The sequence below is a fragment of the Carex rostrata genome, chromosome 7 (assembly GCF_964058835.1).
Source record: "Carex rostrata chromosome 7, lpCarRost1.2, whole genome shotgun sequence".
Taxonomy (NCBI): domain Eukaryota; kingdom Viridiplantae; phylum Streptophyta; class Magnoliopsida; order Poales; family Cyperaceae; genus Carex; species Carex rostrata.
Window position 1 is genome coordinate 11,966,281 of NC_135924.1, and position 22,316 is coordinate 11,988,596.

Consider the following 22,316-nt stretch of genomic DNA (forward strand, 5'->3'; position numbering starts at 1 on the left):
TTCTTCACAGAGACCTACATCACCGACCTGACTTGGAGCATCGCATTATGATGTATCTTGTGATGGCGTAGTGTTTTATTGTCGTTCAACTCTTGTTTATAAAAGAAGAGTTTGAATGGACCATCTTGTGGGAGACCAATGATGTGCTTTAGGATAGATATGGTGTACCATCTCTGCACCTCAATTTCTATGAATGGACCTTCAAATAATTCCACAGTAATATGCAGAGTCCTAATTCGCCGGGTAGCCATCTGAAGCATAGCATTGTTGTGTACACCACATGATGCAAGTGTTTGGTCATCGTGAAGTATTTTACGGGAAAATAAGAGACTAATTTCTTGATAAGAAGATATCCCCATTTTATCATGTATCATAGCCTTTATCTTTGATACGGTGTCTGAGGTTTTCACATTCAGTGAAACTGAATTTGAATTATCGAGGCTCTGGATTGAAATTGTAATTCCATCTTTGACATACAAGTCGATGCATGAGTCTGCCTGTATATTATAGTAGTCTAGGGTTTCAGTGCCTTTGAGGCGGGTGCGACAAAAAAACAGCTTGTGCTTGCTCGATGCAATCCCCTCCAGTCCTTGAACCTTGGTTTTGATTGCATCAATTGTATCGGTGTTTGTTACATTGATGGCTATAGTTTTTGTCATCTTCACAAAGTTCTACAGAATGAAAAGATTATTCATAATCTCAGAAAATTTGAAAACAAGTTGAGGTATATATGTTGTTTCTTGGTTGTGGTTTCTTACAAGTTCAGTTTGGATAAAAATATAAACTGCCAATAAACACAGTTTCAGAGTGAAAATAACAGTAACATATTAATTCTACATTCAATGAAAATAATGAATAAGTGAAGCACTAAACTAATAATGCAAGGACGAGAACAGGTAAATAGATAATAGAAGCTCAAAATAGGAAAAAAGAAAGATAAACCTTCTTTGACTGATCGCCGGACTCCATTCTCTGGCCCTGGTCGGCTATAGTTTTTGTCATCTTCACAAAGATCTACATAATGAAAAAATTATTCATAATCTCAGAAAATTGAAAAACAAGTTGAGGTTTATGTGTTGTTCCTTGGTGGTGGTTTCTTACAAGTTTAGTTTGGATAAAAATTTACAATGCCAATAAACATAGTTTCAGAGTGAAAAATCTGCTAACATATTAATTCTACAGCCAATGGTATATAGGATGAGCAATGCTTGATTTTCTACGTGCTTGTAGAATGAACAATATAGATCAAATCTAATCTTTTATTATGTCAATTTGTGTTCTTGAATTTTTTCTACTGAGAATTTAACAAGGAAAAATTATCAAGAATGGAAAACTTGAATCCTCATCAAATAATGAATAAGTGAAGTATTAAACCAGTGTTGTAAATAACAATATGCGGTCGTCGGACAGACAGGGTACCGCCAGTGCCAAGCGATTAATCGGGAATAATTGGCCATAATCGGAAATAATTGACCAATTAGTCGGGAAAATTTATGACGGTTTAGTTATCACCAATGACTAATCGGACGATTAATCAGCTTAAATGGACATTTTTTACAACATTGATTAAACTAATGTTGCCGAAATTTTTATTAGTGTTCAAAACAATATTAAATTTCAAAATCTACACCATGTTTGACAAGATTTCAAAAACTGCCCAAACCACATACTTATTTCCCAGTTTTAGGCCAAATAGAACTACTTTATATATTTCTTGAAAATAGATGTAATACTATATAATTTGATTTATTAGAAAGATTGTGACAAATCACCTGATCAATATTTTTTCAGGCCAGATTTTTCGCGACCGTCAGAAAAATTAAAAATATTTCTCTGTGTTATTCGAAAAAAAAAATGTTTTGAATCTGTGTTATTGATCACGGTTCAAAAGTCACTTCTAGGTAAATACAGAAAATATTGTAATCTTTTATTTTTGAAAAAAAAACAAAATTTTAAAGTTATTTAATATCTTTGTCAGTCTTGTCAGATATTTTTTTTTGTTTTTTCAAAAATAAAAGGATTACAATATTTTATTTATTTACCTAGAAGTGATTTTTGAATCGGAATTAATAACTCATATTCAAAATATTTTTATTTTTTTCAATAACACAGAAAGAATTTTTTTTTACAGTCGCGAAAAATCCAATTTAAAAAATGTTAATCTGAGTTAATTGTCATAGTAGTATTTCTAATAAATCAAATTACATTGTATTCCATCTATTTTCAAAGAAATATATAAAATAATTATAATATTTCAATACAAAAAATAAATAAATCATAACATTTTATGTTTAAAAAAAATATTAGAACCGAGAATTTAATTTCTGGTTCCGCAAGCCAGAATTATTTTTCCCGGTTTCGGAATGCCTAGAACCAGAAACTTCTTTTGCAGAGAGTTTGTATGAAACCGGTAATTTAATCTCCAGTTTGGACAGATTTCAAAATTTCTCTGCATTGGGGGTAGATTTTGAAATTATTTATTAATTTTGGATATTAATAAAAATTTAAGCTATTGTTGCAAGGACAAGAAGAGATAAATAGATAATAGAAGCTCAAATAGGAAAAAAGAAAGATGAACCTTCTTTGACTGATCATCAGACTCCGTTCTCTGGCGCTTGTTGCTTTGCTTTTCTGGCATAACCTTCTTTGGCTGATCGTCGTAATCCATTCTCTGGCACTCGTCGGTGTTTTCCTTGCATGGAAAAACCTTCTCTAGCGCTCGTCGTCGCTTTCTCTTCTTGGCAAAACTTGAGGATACAAATACAATCTTTTGAGAAGAGAGATTTTTCAAATCACCCCAAAGTCGATCCCACAATATGAAATTCCATTTGAAGGGTTAACTATGTATAGTAATTATTGAGCCCAATATGTTGGCGAGAAAATCGTTTCAATTCGGGCCCACTAATTATAGCCTTTACACACAAATTTTCAGCGCGCAGAAATAAATTTCTAAAAGATAACAAAAGGCTATGAGATTAAAGGAAAAGAAATTCGTCGGATTAAGATGTCAGCATATATTTGACATTTAATTTGTAAAGCTATTATTACACAATAGAGATAGGGAAGAGAAAATAGAAATTTAATCATATCATACATAAGTTGTTTTCTATTATTAGTATGTATTTGTACACTGCAACAAAGATATATTATATATATAAGAGAAAAAAATTTATCATTCAAAATGATGTATTTTCATAAAAAAAAAAACTAACAAAAATAATAATTATTCAACAATATTTATAAATAATATTAAAATAGAATAGTTCTAAATTTAAATTATAAATAAAAAGTCAATTAGTATAATAAAATTTAATAAAAAATAACGTCTTAATAGTAATTATATTATACAACTTGTATTTACCAGAGGGAAAAAAAATTCGCTGGACTCCATTCTCTGACGCTCGTCGTCGCTTTCTCTTCTTGGCAAAACCTGAGGATACAATCTTATGAGAAGAGAGATTTTTCAAATCACCCCAAAGTCGATCCCACATTATGAAATTTCATTTCGAGGGTTAACTATATATCGTAATTATTGAGCCCAATATGTCAGCGAGAAAATCGTTTCAATCCGGGCCCACTAATTATAGCCTTTACACGAATTGGTTTTTACTAAACCAACATAATTACTTTTTTTTTTACAAAAACCACAGAGACCGAACAACCAATTCGATCCTGTATTTTTTATTTTTTGGGACCGAATTGGTTATTCGATCCCCACTTTTTTTGCAAATTTTTGTAGACGTGACCACAGAAAATTCACTACAACAATGTAGATACTTTTTGCGAGAGAAAAAGCAAATTTATGACGGTACTCCCTCGCGAAAAGTACCGTCGCAAAAAGAAAAAGCTGAAGAATGAGAGTAGTCCGTCGCAAAAAGTCACTTTTTTATCCTCGCGAAAGGTGTCTCATTCTTGTTGTTCGATAAAGCCTGAACCGAATATTCATTCGGTCCCTTGTGGTTTTGGATTTGTTGTGGCCGCGTGTCGGAAAAACTGTGATTTAGGTTTTTGTTTAGTGTAATTTAGGTTTTTGTAGTGTAATTATTAATTGTAGAATTTTTTAGTTTGCATGTAAAGTAATTTACCGATATTTTTATTAATATCCAACTTAAAATACAAATAATCAAATTTAAAATACATACATTGAACAATTATAGATAATTTCAATGATCTTTGAATAATAAATGAAACCGTAATCTATTAAAAAAATAAGCAAATGCACACAATAAATAGTAAATGCATTTTAAAGTTATGGTCGTTTAGAGAGCATCAGCGCGTCATCGATGTTTTGGAAATGAAACACCGATGCACTTCTGCCGTCGTTAAGCTGAGCATAAAACATCGGTGCGTTATCGGTGTTTTTGCACGGAAGCATTTTTTAACTTTAAACAGCCATAACTTTGGCTAGGAAAGTCAGATTTGTGCGTAGTACCCCAATTCAGAAAGGGGGGACGAGACGGATCTGGATTTTGCCTCGGATATCATCCCCGAGCATCCGACGGAATCAGAATTGCAAAAAAAATCATTTAGTGCCTCAAAAATTCAGTTTAAGTTTTCTATCAACAGTAGACATACAACGACCGGTATCTTGTTTAGTGTAATTTAGATTTTTGTAGTATAATTATTAATTGTGAATGACTTTTTTTAGTGTAATTTAAGTTTATGTAGTGGAAAATTATTTAGTTTGCAAGTAATTTAATTTTTTGCATATAGTGTTAATCAATTGTTGAATGATTTATTTTTTTAGTGTAATTGTAGAATAATGTAGAGTAATAGAACGAATGTTAATATTTAATTGGGTTTGCATGTCATGCATGTCATGAATATTTAATTGGATTTGCATGTTAATAATTTTTTGAAGAGAGAAGAAGGGTATTTAAAAAAAAAATACATGGGACCGAATTGGCATTTCGTTCCAAAAAAAAATTCGCATTTACACCAACAACCGCATCGTATGGTGGGAAAATATGTGAAATAAGCGGGGACCGAATAGCCAATTCGGCTCCCAAAAAAAAATATGGGACCGAGTTGGTTGTTCGGTCTTTGCTATTTTTGTAAAAAAAAAAGTAATCATGTTGGTTTGGTAAAAATTAATTTCTTAATTATGGTTTATAAAAAAAACACAGCAAATTCACAGCAAGCAGAAACAAATTTCTAAAAAATAACAAAAGGCTACAAAATTTTGGAAAAAGAAATTCGTCGGATTAAAATGTCAGCGTATATTTGACTTTTTTTTTAAAGCTATTATTACACAAGAGAGATAGGAAATCATACGTAAGTTGTTTTCTATTATTAATATGTATACGTACATTGCAAAAAAGATATATTATAAGAGAAAAAAATATTTTAAAAAACTAATAAAAATAATAACTATTCAACAATATTTATGAATAATATTAAAATAGAGTGGTTCCAAATTTAAATTATAAATAAAAAGTCAAGTAGTATAATAAAATTTAATGAAAAATAACGTCTTAATAGTAATTATATTATACATCTCATATTTACTAGAGGGAAAACAAAAATTCACGTGTCAGTGTAAAGGCTATAATTTAGTGGGCCCGGACTGAAACAATTTTATGTATGTGTTTGACAATATATGTAGTTAAAGATAGATTTAAGTGAAGATATAAAAAAGTTAATGATTTGATTTAAGTTTTTTTTAATGTAATTAATTTGAATTGTTTTTATATAATATAAAATGATAGGTATTTAATTAAATGATCATAAAATTCTCAGTTAGTAAATAGTTGACCCCATAAGAAAACAGAAAAATTATTTAATTAACTTATATATGTTTAGTATGATGGAATGGGGTAGTTATTATTTAGCAGTATTTTTTTTATTGCCCCAAAAACAACAAAATAATGTGTGAACGTAAAAAAATGAGGGAAAAGAACGTAAAAAAAGCATATATCGACATGTTAGGTACATAGTCAAATATATGTTTCTAACTGTGTGAAGAAAAATTACTAACGCAGGTCATATAAAAGTAAAAATTAAAAGAACAACTTACGGAACATGTCGTATCAATTGAAGCAGTACATAACACCAAAAAATATACAAGTTCAAATTAAATAAAATGTTATAAGAAGCAAGCCAATTATAATTAATAAATAAATGAACTGGGATCAGATAAGCTTCATTATATTAATCTATATGTACTTTACAGAGGGAATATGTTTTATTTTCAATTGGCCTTCTCCTTCCACCAGCCTTGATTTGAACCCAACAGAACAATTTATAATAGTTAACTCTTGAAGGTTGACCAGATATTGCAAGTCAGGAACTATCTCCATCATCCTGTAATCCCACAGCACAAGTTGGTTGAGCATGGGCATCGCACCCTCCTCTATTTTCCATTCCTCCAAATAACATACATCAAGTCTCAATTGTTGCAAGCGACCAAAACCTCCCCTGGAGCAGATCATTTGTTTTCCATCAGCTGCTTCCATGGATGCAAGACATGTATGGAGTACCCTGAGGTTTGGCAACTTCTCTAGTTGGGGCATCGGATCTTCCTCTAAAGCAAACAACCTAAGTGATAGCTTAACGAGATGTGGTGGGAACAGGGTACAATCACCAACTTCTTTCCTGGGCCATTTGCCCATCTCTAGGCTGAATGAGTACAAACTGTTGTGGTTTCTGAATGCAGAGATGCAATCTGGAAATGTCATTTGCCCGTTGCGGGTCATTTCTAAATGCAGAGAACCCAGATGATTTAGGTTGCTTAACAACATGATCAATGGTTCCCCTGCAACATCCTCAGGTATAACAATCCCCAACTTACGAATATTGGGAAAGTTAGGCAGCTCTGCAACCCAGTCTTGCCTGGCTCTCACTCCTTTTAAGGTCAGTAAACTTTGCAAGTCTGCTGCTGATGGTGGTCCCTCTGGAGGTACTACACACTTCCAACAGATGGTGAAGTTGATATGCCTCAACTGTTTGTTACCCCAAAAGGACTGAGGAAACTTGTGTGCCCGGACTTGACTTCTACAAAACAATACACGCACCGTTTGAAGATTCTTCATATAAGTTAAAGGAGAACTTTCAAAAAATCTATAAGTGGGATGCTCGCCGCAATACCAATATTTAGTACATTGAAACGCGAAGTACTTCAAGCCCTTCAACTTCAAATAGTTTGTCCCATGTAAAGGTTCGTTTAACGCTTTGCTAATGTGTAAAACTCGTAGCGCTCTAAACCTATTGAAATTTGATTCATTTGTGAAACTTATCAAAGAGCAAAGGTTTGTGGAAGCTTGTTGTATCATCTTATCACCATGAAGTGCAGCACGACGTGCAGTTGTTCTACAACTCAAGTTGGTGTCATTCTTCGAGACCACTATCAGAAAATTATTCTCCTTGGCCTTTTGAATGGCTAGGTCCCGTAGGAGATCATGGGTATGATAATAGTTGATTTTACCTATCCAAGATCTCCTTGAGACTTGCACCATGCACCTGTTAGTTACCACAAAAGTTGAATTGAATTGGATCATTCATTTAATTAAATCCTAATTGCAGAAATTAAATTGAACTTATGCAGTGAATAATTCTGTTAATATTAGTTCTTTCTTTTATTGTTAATAATAGTTTTTAGTGACCATAATTATTTATTGACGCACTTTTCGTTAGTGATTATTCTTAAGAATCATATTCGATCGTTACATGATTCGGAAATTGCAATTAGACATTTTCATTTAAATTATACCTTCGCTAAGTTTTTGACTGGGGATATTATTGATTTAGAAAATTAAATTTTGTAATTTAATTCAAGGTACAATAAGATCATCATCTTTGGAAAGAAATCGATTAATATTGGGCCTAAAAAAAACTGATGTTAAATAAAAGAGCAATAAAAGCAGTGTTGTAATGTTGTAAATTTTGTAGTTTAGAATATATATTAAAAAAATTAAGTAATTATTACCTTGTAAGTTATATTTTATTTAAAGGTTATAAATTTATTTTTAAACGTCAACAGTTTAAAGGATTTCGTTGATGAAAAAGAAGAATGAAATTACTAGTAAATATTTACTAATTGGATTCTTTGTAATAAAAATAAATTTCGGGCTATCAGAAAAAAAAAACTTCTAGGGACTTCAGTGAAGAATAGCCATGAAATAAGCTAATACAATCTACGAAAGGATAAAAATAGCCATTAAACTCCCAATATTATTACTTCCTCTTTTGGTATTTAATTGATTTTAGATTTCAATGGTTTGCTTTAAAGGGGAATTGAAATATGATTTCTAAATGGATATTCCAGATTAATTAATAAAAAAGAAAAATTAGTACTCACCGCTTTACAGAGAAAAAAAAAATACTAATTGAAGTATATATGACATAATAGTAAAGATTTGACTTATGTCAAAACAAGAAAATAAGTTTGAATTTACTATGTTATAAATTAATTATAACGTTTGATATACTTAAACACTAGTGGAAAAACTGAAATCAGGATCGGCCTATTTGGATCGGCTGTATGAACCAACCGATACTAATACCTATCTGGATCGGTTTTATTAATAAAAACGATACTAAAAGCTAATGAAAGCACAACACATGAACTAATTGGATCAGTTCCTAGCTAAGAACCGATCCAGATAATATCTGAATTGGTTCTAAGCTAAGAACCGATCCTAATACTTGATAATTAGGATCGGTTCTTAGCTTAGAACCGATCCAGATACTATCTGGATCGGTTCCTAGCTTAGAACCGATTCAGATACTATCTGGATCGGTTCCTAGCTAAGAACCGATCCTGATACTATTTTTTTTTTTTCAAAGTTGGTTCTGCAAAAAAAAAGAAAAAGAAAATAGTATCAGGATCGGTTGTTTATAAACAACCGATCCTAATGATAACTCCCTATATAACCTGCTTAGGGTTCTTCTTATTTTCATTTCGCGCCTCTCATTTTCAACTTAGCGTCTCTCTCTGTCTCCGTATCTCCCTCTCAAAATCCTCAGTACTCTTTGTCTCTCTCTCTGTCTCCGTCTCTCCCTCTCCTCCGTGTCTCTCTCTCTCTCTCTCTCTCCGTCTCTTCCTCTCAAAGCCGAGCCTCTCGCACCTCCGATCAACTAATTATCTGGCCGATCAACTATCATGGTATTAGCTTTATCTAATTTTCTCATTATTATACTTTTAAAACACATTTTTTGTATTTTTTATTGGAAAATGTTTTTCCATCTAATTGTTACCTTTGTTTTTGTTTTTAGGGTCTTTTTTAATCTCAAGTGATGTGATTGCAAAAGAGGTAATTATTGATTTTGTTGTGCTTCACTTGTATGTTTGTTAATTAATTTTTTTTGGATTTAAATTTCTTGTTATAATATGTAATGCTTCACAAAATGTTGGTTCTTGGAAAAAAAAAGAATTATGATCGGTTGTTTGAAACAACCGATCCTAATATTATTTTTTTTAAAGATGGTTCTGCAAACAAAAAAAAAATAGTATCAGAATTGGTTGTTTATAAACAACCGATCCTGATACTATTTTTTTTTTTTTTTTTTGCAGAACCAACTTTGAAAAAAAAAAATAGTATCAGGATCGGTTGTTGTGAAACAACCGATCCTGATAGTTTCTATTTGGATCGGTTATTTAACCGATCCAGATTATTGTAGTATCAGTATCGCCTTCATCAGGATCGGTTGTATTCCGATACTAATATGCGTATATAACCGATCCTGATTCCATATTTTCCACTAGTGAAAGGGCCGGAATCTCAAAGAATTATTAGAACTGGGATAGGAAGATTACAAGAAAAAGAAAAGAATCACAAAAACTAATTGAAAAATAAAGCTATTTTAAAATGAATTAAACTTCTGGAACTTTGAAAATATTAAAACAAAATTAAGGAAATAGAAATCATTAGTAACATGGGGAAATCTTGTTTAAGAGCGACAAGCTCGTCGGAGATTATTGTGAGAGCGGTAATTTAAAATTTTAATTTGGTTAAAGGAATTTGATTGAAGACCTTATGATTATTGTGATTAATTGCAAAATGGAAGGGATTTAATCATTTCACAACATTAAAAAATTGTGTGTGTGTGTGTGTGTGTGAGGGGGGGGGGGGGTTTGAATATGCTCTTTGTACCATTAAAGGATGATATATAGGAGTTGGCTACGTACGGTGTTACATATAGCATAGAGGGCTTCGTGCAACGGCTCAATATTTAAGTTTTCAAAATTCTAATGGTCGATCTGAACCGTTCAACATGATCTCCACATGAATATGTACTTGCAAACCAAATTTTACATTTTTTTAAATTTTTTTTTACTATTTTTTTAGATATGTTAGTGACACCAGATTACACCCTATATTTTGAAAATTCAAACAGTCGATCCAAACTGTTCAACATGGTGGATATATTAAAATGTGCTTACAGATCAAATTTTACATTTTTTATTTTTATTTTTACTATTTATTAAGATGAGTACAAAAACTCAATGGTCTAAAAATAACGATTTTGTAAAATACTTAATAAATAGTAAAAAAAAGTTGAAAAAAATGTAAAATTTGATCTACAATCACATTTTAATATATCCATCATGTTGAACGGTTTGGATCGACTGTTTCAAGTTTAAAAACTTTGAAAATGTAGAGTGTAATTCGGTGTCATCAAAAAATGGTGTAAGTGGATCCCTCCTCATATATATATATATATAGAGAGAGAGAGAGTTGGGCTACGGTGCTATGCATATATAGTGTCCTTCTGTGCTATGCGTTTTTTAACCATCTGATAAGCTTTTAGATCAATGCAAGAAAAAGTCGCTGGATCAAGAAATAGAGACAAAAAACTATATGGATAGTCCCTCTATTAGTTTTTTTTTTCATTTTTTTTTTAATTGGAAGTCCCTCTGCTATTTTCCTATCCCTCCGTTAGTACTTTTTCCCCAAATTAAAAACAGAAATAGAAAAACCGCTATCGCTCCGTTAGTACTTTTTCCTATCCCACACCTGTCACTGCTATCGCTCGCCCCACCCTGCTAGCCGCTCTTCTCCCTCTTCACCGGTCACTCCTATCGCTCGCCCCACCCTGCTAGCCGCTCTTCTCCCTCTAGACAGATCCCTTACTTGTACCAACGACTCCAAAAAGACTTGTTCAGAAAAATTTGAGAGATATGGAATCAGATAGAGAAATGAGTTCTTGCCTGATCCAAAAAGATCAAGATAAATCTTGATTCAAGTATAGTGATGATAGCTTTAGAACAAATGAGAGATCGTGATCAGAGACTTTTCATTATTTTTCTTCTATATCATAGAACCTCATGATTCAAATCAAGAGAGAATGCTAACGGAGAGTCCATAGTACACTATTTTAATGTTTTATGTCTCCGTTAGACCCATCCAGCGATCTAGTTTTCCATGAATCTCAAAGTCAATCTGACAGTTGAAAAGTCCATAGCACAACACGACACTATATATGCATAGCACCGTAGCCTAACTCTCTCTCTGTATATATGGAATTTTTATTTGATATTACTGTGATTAACTAATTCGTGAATTTATTGATATGCTTTTCAAAGCATTATTATAAATAAGAGGATATTGTAATTGCATGTTACTTTGGTTGCCAAATTTATAATTTACCAAAAGTAATATAGAGGTAGACATGAAAATTGTTTGGCAAAATTGCATTTTCAATATCATAATGTGAATTTGATGCTTAGAATAAAAAACCATCCATGTCTATTAAAAAGAAACTAGAAAGACTATATGTACTTGCAGTTGATAAGATAATTTAATGATAATAAATATAAGGTGTTAATCAACGGACAAAACTTACAAATAACTCCGTTAATCTTCGTGCGGAAGCGGATCTTGCGAGCGTAGCAGTATCACTGGTTCTGCAAGGAATCACAAGCCGAAGCCGGAAGCCCTGCGTTTTCCACGACCTAAAACCTTCAATCCTTAACAGAATACTTCTTGGTGCTCTCTATCTTTTCTCTCTAATTTTGGCTGTTACTATTCACACGTTTTTCTGATTATATTAGAGAGAGAGATATGAATGGTTTATATAAAACCAATGCACCTATTCATAAAGGGTTGGCATCTTTTCATAACGGGTCGGATATTGAATTTGGGTTTCCCATAACGGGCGTACCATTAATTAAATCCAACATCTCCCACTCGCACAAAATGGGATACCCGCTATAAACTAAGAGAACGTAATCTCTAATCTCTGTTAAAATTCATACAAGGAAATAGGCCGTGACCAGCATATCTTAATTTGAGAGTCTATGTTGTTATCCAACTGTTAGGTATGTATAACAACATCTAAGTAGAGCAAATATGCAGTACCCCAGATCATTAAATTACATTTTTAAGTATTACAGGATCTCTTTTATTTATTGATACAACCATACTTATATATTCACAATTATGTTACATAAACATAATTGGTGCACCAGTGAATATAACCTAATGTAACACTCAAATGATCTTTTTCTTTTATCTAGAATCTCTTAATTCCAAATCAATTTGCTATTCAGATATGTTCCATTAGATCGCATCATACATGATCATTGGTAACATTCCAAAATAACTAATTGAAAAGAAACTTCAAGTATTTAGTAAAAAATCGAAGAGTACTATGAGATCCTTTTTATCTCGCGGGTCTCACACAACAAAGAAGAAGAGATCATATCTTCTGTTACCCTGTTGGTCAATTGCACATATGGTATGAAACATATGTTACGGTATTATTCTCCATTTCTTATGGAGCGTATGTCTAATTTAAAATCCAATACCGTACAAGTGATAGTTCAGATATACATAATATCTAACTTGAGTCCACAACTCTACTTATCATATAAATTCACTAACAGGACTCCCACTTGGCATAAGACAGTTAAGGTGAATAGTGGGTATTTCACCTTCGGTCATAATAATATATTCATATGACCTCATCTTGATTTTCTATCAAGGCGATGTATATTTTAAGCACTTGCTCTCACATTTTGTATCATGTCTAGCTTAAAATCAATCTTATTTCTATGTCCTACCAAGACATAGAAGCGATTGCCTGTGTGAGAAGGCCAATCAACTGTCTGACATACCTTTCATTTTATATCTCATGTGTTATGCTAAATATATTGATATTAAATAATTTGTAACAATTATAACATAAACGTATAAGTAAAAAAAAAAAACATTAATTGCATTTATCCCACAAATACAAATATACATAATATATACTGTTCAATCAAAATATATATATAACTACAATCTACGTAACCCTAGAGATTTCACATGGCCAATAAACACATCTCTAGGTATTGCCTTTGTAAAAGGATCTGCCACCATTTTGTGTGTAGATATGTACTGCATGCAAACTTGCTTTCTCGCCACCATGTCTCTAACGAAGTTATACTTAGTATCAATGTGTTTGGTCTTTGAGTGATACTTGGGATCTTTTGTATAAGCGATTGCTGCTTGGCTATCGCTGTATACCAACACTGAGTTAGTTTCATTCTCACCGAAACCCAAGTGATTCAAAAATCTTTTAAGCCAAACTGCTTCTTGTACTGCTACTGAAAATGCTACAAATTCAGCTTCCATTGTGGATAAGGATATGCAACTCTGTTTCTTACTACTCCAAGAGATAGCTCCGTTACTAAGTAAGAAAACATAGCCTGAGGTAGATTTTCTTTCATCTAAATCTCCTCCCCAATCAGCATCTGCGTAACCCATGAGTTGCAGATTTTCTCCTTGAAAACACAATGAATAATCCGCAGTACCTTTAAGATATCTAAGTATTCTTTTTACTGCTTTCCAATGGGACTGTCCTGGATTGGCTTGATATCTACTCACCATCCCAACGGCGAAACTGATATCTGGCCTAGTACACATCATAGCATACATGAGGCTGCCAACAGCACTTGAGTAAGGAACTTTTTCCATTTGTGCTTTTTCATCTGGAGTCTTTGGACACATTCTTAAACTAAGACCTTCGCCTTTTGCTATAGGAGTATCAATGGGTTTACAGTCTTGCATATGAAACTTTTCAAGTACTTTCTTGATGTAATGCTCTTGTGATAGAGCTAACATCTTCTTGGAACGATCTCTTTCAATCTTCACTCCAAGAATGTATGCTGCTTCACCCATATCCTTCATATCAAAATTGGAGGATAACCATTCTTTAATGATTTGTACATACTCTTTATTGTTACTAGCCAACAGTATGTCATCCACATAAAGTGATAGAATCACAAATTTGTCTTTGGATCTTTTGACATACACACAATGGTCTTCATCAATCATTTCGAAATCAAATGATATGATTGCTTGATGAAACCGAATGTACCATTGTCTGGAAGATTGCTTGAGACCATAAATGGATCTCAACAATTTGCACACTTTGTGCTCTTGTCCTTCGGCAACAAAACCGACAGGTTGTTCCATATATATTTCTTCTTCCAGATTGCCATTTAGAAATGCAGTTTTAACATCCATCTGATGCAATTCCAAATCTAAACTGGCAACGATAGCTAGTATCAACCGTATGGAAGTAAATCTTACAACAGGAGAGAAAGTCTCTTCGTAGTCTATCCCTTCTTGCTGTGTATACCCCTTAGCAACAAGACGTGCCTTATACCTCTCAATTGAGCCGTCAGCTAGACGTTTAATCTTGAGAACCCATTTGTTCCCAATTGCCTTGCGTCCTTCAGGGAGGTCAACTAATTCCCAAACACTATTTGATCTCATTGACTCCATTTCTTCTTCCATTGCTTTCATCCATTTCTCTTTAGCAGGACAAGTGAGAGCCTCTCGAATATTTCTTGGCTCTTCTTCATCTTGCATGACAATCATGTAAGATTCATTTTCGATTGGAAAATGACGTTTAGGGACTCTAGCACGATTGCTATGCCTAATTTGTGATTGTGCTGAACTTGGCTCAGCATCATCTACAGACTTGCTCCCACTTGGATGAGATACTGTTGGAGGTTCAGGAATATGCACCAAACGATTTGCAACAATCAAATCATCTTGCTCCTCCTCTACTTCATAGAGAGAAAATTCCTGACCTATCTCACCCTTTCTTGGAAATTCATTTTCTAAGAAAATGACATCTCGGGACTCAAATTCTGTTACACTCCCACTGGATTGTTCACCAATGAACACATAACCTTTGGAATGTTCAGAGTATCGTATAAATATACTCTTTTTACCTCTTGGACCCAATTTACCATGTTGATGAGACGAATCATGAACAAAGGCAGCGCATCCCCAAGGTCTCAGATTACTAAGATCTGGTTTTCTATTAGTCCAAAGTTCGTAAGGAGTTGAAGAAACAGATTTAGAAGGTACACGATTTAGAATATAGGCAGCAGTCAATAATGCATCACCCCAAAAATTAATTGGCAGATTTGCTTGAGCCATCATTGACCTAACCATTTCCAAAAGAGTCCGATTTCTCCTTTCAGCCACTCCGTTTTGCTGTGGAGTATATGGCATGGTTAGTTGCCTTAGTATTCCTTTTTCTTCGCACATTTGTTTGAACTCATCAGACAAATATTCGCGACCGCGATCCGTTCTTAAGGCCTTAACCTTTCTGTCTAATTGATTTTCACATAAAGTTATAAATTTCGTGAAACAAGCAAGAGCGTCAGATTTATGAGATATCAAATAGACGTGACCATATCGCGTATAATCATCAATGAAGGTGATAAAGTATCTACCTCCATGTCGTGCCCTCACATTCATTGGTCCACAAATGTCAGAATGAATTAATTGCAATGGAAATTCAGACCTGGTTCCTGTTCCAAATGGTTTTCTTGCCATTTTTCCTTTTAAACAATTTTCACATGTTGGTAGACTAACCCTTTCAATTTGGCCTAACATGCCTTCCTTGGCTAATCTATCCATTCGTTGCTGTCCAATATGGCCTAATCTCATGTGCCATACATTCACATCAACATTTTCATCAGCATATGATGTAAATAAAGAAAAATGGGTATTATAAGAAGTCATCACATTAATAACATCCAGAATAATAAAACCATTCGATACATATCCATAACCATAACACACATCATCCAGATACAACTTAATACTAGTATCACACATGTTCAAAGTAAATCCAAATCTAAGAAGAACTACTACAGATACAAGATTTCGTCGAATGTCAGGTGCAAAGAGAACATCATGTAAGAGGAGGGTTCGACCATCACGCATATCCAACTTGCATGTGCCTATACCCTTGACTGGTACACGAGAGTTGTTTCCTACATAAAGCCATTTTGAACCTTGCGGAATTCGACGAAAATCCACAAACAAATCACGGTCTTTGGCTACATGGTCTGTTGCCCCTGAGTCTACAGTCCACAAAGGATGAGAATCAGCAATAAAAACAGAACTGGAAACATATGAAAAATATGAAAGTTTTTCTATAATTTGTACCTTGCGGGGCTCTTTGCATTCACGAGCATAGTGACCCTTCTTGCCACAATTGAAACACTTGATCTTGGCCTTATTATGCTTCTTAAAATTCTGAGAAGCCTTTCCCTTGCCACGATCTTGCCCCTTATGCTTTTTCTCTTGTTTGCCCTTCTGACCATAATTTGACTTGCGCTTCTGGCCTTGCCCTCCATGAGAGCTTGAACCAGCCAAATGCACAGCAGATTCAGTTTCTTGAGGCTTGGATGCCTCAATACGATCTTCCTCAAGTTCCAGATGCCTGGCTGCATCGTTGAGAGTTTTAATACTCTCATTGTGGGTCAGATTCACCTTCATGTGTTCCCAAGTATGAGGAAGTGAACGAATCACTGCTTGAAGTTGTTGCTCTTCAGTCAAAGCATGGCCAGCGTCCTTCAATTCACTAATCATATTTGACATCTCCCTCAGATGTTGCCGCATGCTATGATTAGGACGCTTCTTGTAAGTGTCAAACTTGATGGTGAGTTGTCTCAGTTTTGTAACAGAAGTTCCACCAAACTTCTGCTTCAAAGCAAGCCACATCTCTTTTGCAATCTCATGTTGCCTAAACTCACGCATCACATCATTATCCATACTGCTCAGCAACGTAATACGAGCAATGGAGTTCTTCTTTTTCCAGGACTCATATGCAGCACTATCAGCAATGTGCTTTGCAGTTGTACCTTTTTCTGGTTCGGTTAGAATATGATCCAGGACCGAAAGAACCTCTTGTTCTTCCAGGACATACTGAATTTTCATGGCCCAAATTTCATAATTATCGCCATTCAGTTTTTCACCCTTATTGAGTTCTGCCACAATATTCCTAGATGCAGATGCCATTTCACTAAGAATTTACAATTAAACTAAGTTAGGACATATCACAATTCTGATGGCATAATACAAATTATTTAATACCTAGCATAACAATTCTAGTTTTACAACAACTGTGAAATAATTTAATAATAATAATACTTATAGATTAAAATCGAAAGATCACTAAGTTCACAATCATCATTTAATTCTATAAATTTTATTACTATTAATTATTCACTGTGCAAAACTCCCACTAAAATTATACAAATAATATATAAACGAAAATTATATATAAAAAAAATTGATACAGAATAATGCATAATTTCAAAAAAAAATAGATGCATAAATCCATATTAAAAAAAAATATATATATATATATATAAATATATATATTCGAACTAATTGTATAAAACAATATAATTTGATACAAAAAAAAAATTATTTATACAAATAATTCTATGAATTTAAAAAAAAAATTCGGACTAGAATCATTTGGATTGAAAATTCATAATGGAAAGTATACTGTTTTGAAGTATATATAACAAAGAATCAAGATGGTGACAAGAAATTCAATGTGGTGTGGTGGTAAGGTCCTTTGTTTCCTATACAACATGCCCCGGGTTCAAGTCTTAGTGGCCACAAAAAACATTTTTTTTCGCGGTTCACAAGCAAGAAGTGGACCAAGTCTATTTAGTTTGAACCGGTGCATACAACCTCTCCATTTCTCACAGTAATGGACACATCCATTGGCGCTGGTTGAACTAAAAATGGATTCTATACAATCCAGAAGTATAAAAATGGTACATACCAAATATCAACCATCAAATCCGAAAAAATAGAAATTCGGCAAGTTCCGAAAATTCTTGAGAAAAAATGGTTCTTTGGACGGTTGTGATTCATTTGGACCAAAAAATTGTCCAACCAGTTGTATTAGATCCATAATAAACTAAAGATGCATGGTTTTGTTTTGCATCTCCCATTTTCACTATACAACATCACTGTTTTGCAATGCATCTCCAAAAGATACATTTAAAAAATCTCCAAAACAATGAATACAAATATAAAACGTATTTATATCTGAAAAATTAATTTTATAAAACGTATTTATTTTTATAAAACGTATTTTATAAAAATTTGTGAATAAAAAAAATACGTATTAAAAAAAAATTTGTGATTCAAATCTTAAAATTAATTTTCGGAAATTCTCCAAAAAATCTGAAAATTTCTTTACAATTAATTTTCGGAAAATTTTCAGAAAAAAAAAATTAATTATAACAGATTTTACGTATGTATTAAAACCAGAATACATGCCATAACTAGTGCTCTGATACCAATGTTAATCAACGGACAAAACTTACAAATAACTCCGTTAATCTTCGTGCGGAAGCGGATCTTGCGAGCGTAGCAGTATCACTGGTTCTGCAAGGAATCACAAGCCGAAGCCGGAAGCCCTGCGTTTTCCACGACCTAAAACCTTCAATCCTTAACAGAATACTTCTTGGTGCTCTCTATCTTTTCTCTCTAATTTTGGCTGTTACTATTCACACGTTTTTCTGATTATATTAGAGAGAGAGATATGAATGGTTTATATAAAACCAATGCACCTATTCATAAAGGGTTGGCATCTTTTCATAACGGGTCGGATATTGAATTTGGGTTTCCCATAACGGGCGTACCATTAATTAAATCCAACATAAGGTACCTTTGCACAAGTTCTTCCAAATAGCTTTCAGCAATGTCCTCCAATGATTTTATCCCCTCTTGTCGTATAAATCCTTCTGCAATCCATAATTGAATAAGAGTTGTTGCTTTGATTTGATAGTCCTCAGGAAAAACACCAAAATACATGAAACAAGGTTTGAGAGCAAATGGCAGATCCTCATAACTGGTGGATATAACACCCGTGAAGATGCTACCATCAGTCTGCCAATCCATTTTTTGCATCACGTCATCCCATGTAATGTGATCGGGATTTTTTCTTGATAAGATTCCGCCAAGCACCACCAATGCTAGAGGCCATCCACCAATTTTTTGGGTAAATTGAGTTACTAGGGGAAGTACTCCATCGGGGCATTCATTTACAAATCGATTGGGAAAAACCTTCTTCAACAATAGATGTTTGCTTTCATCTTCATTTAAGGGCTCTATCTTGTGTGGGATAGATATAATGTCGACCTCTTCAGCGAGCTTAATGAACCTGATATTAATCAATGCACAAAACATAAGAAGCATATTTTATGAGAAGGAATCACTTGGCAATGGTTATTTTGACAATCTTAACAATAGTTAATTCTTTTTTATAAAAATGATGCCAAATTGAAAATTTTAAAGATAAATTTATGGATATATTAATTAAGGGACATATATATAGTCTAACAACCATATTTTATATAATTCAAATTATTGTTTGAAGATACATTGATCAAGGGCCGTTAATTTCATACCATGACATTTTAAGTTATTTGATTTATGGTAGAACATACATCAAATCTTATCATATTTATATGTATTATAGGTGGGTAATATAGATTATGTCATTATTATTGGATTTCAAATTTAAGATTGTCAATATAAAGAATTGTTATATCTTCCCTTGAGTAATTAATGTAACACTATTTTTTTTTACAATAAAAAAATGCAAACAAACCTGGTAGTAATTAATACTCGACTTCCATTATTAGCATTAGGAAGAGCAGGTTGAAGTTGGGTCCAAATATTATTGATTGGCCATAAATCATCCAATACAACCAGATATTTTCTCTCTCTCAAAGATTTGTTAAGCTCTGTAAGGAAATAATCTTCTCCCTTATTCTGCCTCTCCGAGTCATGTACCTCTCGAATCTTCTCTAGCATCTTCATCAAAATATCGATTAGCTTGTATTCTTGTGAAATAGTTAACCACATGGAAATGTCAAAGTGACGTTTAACTTCAGCACTGTGAAATGCATCAAATAAATTAATTAGATGATTTGTATACAAGTAACATACAAGCTGGAAGTAAACACAAATTAAGATTTTACCATACTACAGAGCTTTTAACACTGATAGTTAAATAATTAAATTTATTGTTTTACAATAGTTCTAATTATTGAATTGTTTAATATTAAAAAAAAGATCATGTTAGAAGTAACATCACACATTTAATTTGCGATGATTTGTCCCTCCCTATACAATTATTTTTATAGTAAACAATCATTTTAGTTTATAACATTATTCTCTTCAGAGGAAAGTTACCAAATTAAAAATTAAACTATTTATCGTATGACACACATTTTTTAAAACAATGAATATTACCTTTTGTACACCTCTTTTGCAAGTGTAGTTTTTCCTGATCCACCGGCCCCAACAATTGAGATCACAGCTCGCCTAGTAATATTTGCATCAATGAGTTGTTTGACAATTGTTTTCCTTTCAATGTCGAAGCCGACAACCTCCATTTCATCTATGTCAGGATTAAAGAACGGCTTTATAGATTGCTCGACAGAGGCCCCACTACTAGTTTCTTCAAGACCTAATCCGTACATTTCTTTGTTTTCTTTGATTTCACTGAGCCTCTTCTGTATCTTGTCTATCTCGCTACCAACTTTGTGTTCAGAAATTAGTTTCATGGGCATCTTGCCTATCCGTTTGAGTTTGTTCAAAAGGCCTTCCTGTGTACCTCCTCCAACCTCAACCAAAAACTTCTCTAATACATCATCAATTAAATTCCCAACCTCCTTAATCTCATTCACCCATTTTTTTACCATTTAATTTTTATGGCGTTTTGCCTCTGCTTCTTTCAAGAAAGACTGGATCCAAGTGAGGTCGCATTGAACCCGCTCGAGCTTGTCACGTACCCCATAGAGAAAGAATGCTTCCTGAACAACCGCATCTCCCAACTTGCGAAGAACAAGGTTCACGATAATCTCAGCCATCTTTTTAATTTGTAAAAAAAGGTTACTGAGTAGTTAACGATAAAGGTTATTGAGTAGTTAACGATATTGTGGCCTTTAAGAATAACAATAGAGTATATATAGGTATGAGAACAAAAGAATGAGTAATTATCTTTCATTACTCAGTATGCTTTTTATACAAATTAAAGGGATGGATTCTTTTCTTAGATGGTTCCATGTTGATATCTCTTTTTGTGTGCCCAGCTCCCCTTCTTCTTTTCTTTTCTTTTTATATATTCCCCTATCAAACTTTATACCCTATGTCTTATGTTTTTCTTTAATTTGTTTTTGGCACAGAATTGGTAGATAAGTGATCTGTGTTGGGTAAAGAATCAATCTTTAATGCATTAGTGTTTCCAATACATTAAAAAAAGTATCAATCTTTTACATATACTCAAAACACACCTCCACATGCTATGAATATTATTTTTTAGTTGCACACACTATGAACAGAAGGAAGCAACGCAAGCTTAATTGCGACACGCCATGATCTTGATTAATTCAATTTGAATTCACATTAGAGTTTTTAACAAAAACATCACTTGTCACAAGTTTTATATTAAAATGTATATCTTTAAATCAGTAGAAGATTAATTCTTCATCAAATGCAATCTACTTGTTACAAGCTCAGCCCAAAAAAACAAAAGAATCTAAATTACGATACATAATGCATTTAGGAAATTTCAGTATTTCACAATATTTGAATAGATGACTCTAGAATGACTTGGGAATTTATATAAACAATAGTTTACGATACTGAATGCATTCATAAAATATGTATAGAGTATTGCGAAATTTTTAAAAACAAAGATATATTATTAATTGTTAACATTTATTTAAAATGGAGATAGAACAAAAATGATTCAGCAGACCTGAATTCTTCACTCGGTTCAAATTTGATTAAATTCAGAATTTCTATTATATTGCTACCGAATACATACAATATATTTTAAGGACTATCCACAAATGTTATTTTTTGTTATAGACGACATAATTTGTAATTCCTTTATTATATAATAATAATGATATTTGAATTTATTTATGCTATTTTTTTCATTGACTAATTGAAGAATCATGTCAAATATTGTAAACCTAATGGACTAAAGAAAAATTGCATATGGCAATTGTCTTCTCAGTATAATTAAGGAAATAGATT

The 22,316-nt window shown here is 33.0% G+C and overlaps 2 protein-coding genes across 2 annotated transcripts; both read right to left on the reverse strand.

The window, feature by feature from the left end:
* Nucleotides 1-2,712, reverse strand: LOC144557373 (polyubiquitin 11-like). The gene is made up of 3 exons (XM_078305936.1): nt 2,579-2,712; nt 943-1,014; nt 1-671 (listed from the first exon to the last, which is right to left on the reverse strand). The coding sequence occupies exons 1-3, from the start codon at nt 2,666-2,668 to the stop codon at nt 15-17; spliced, it is 819 nt and encodes a 272-aa protein (XP_078162062.1). The 5' UTR covers nt 2,669-2,712; the 3' UTR covers nt 1-14.
* A 3,443-nt stretch (nt 2,713-6,155) lies between these two features.
* On the reverse strand, nt 6,156-22,178 carry LOC144557156 (putative disease resistance RPP8-like protein 2). Its single transcript, XM_078305685.1, has 4 exons — nt 20,523-22,178; nt 19,876-20,163; nt 18,931-19,425; nt 6,156-7,458 (listed from the first exon to the last, which is right to left on the reverse strand). The coding sequence occupies exons 1-4, from the start codon at nt 20,972-20,974 to the stop codon at nt 6,156-6,158; spliced, it is 2,538 nt and encodes an 845-aa protein (XP_078161811.1). The 5' UTR covers nt 20,975-22,178.
* Between the last annotated feature and the right edge of the window lie 138 nt (nt 22,179-22,316).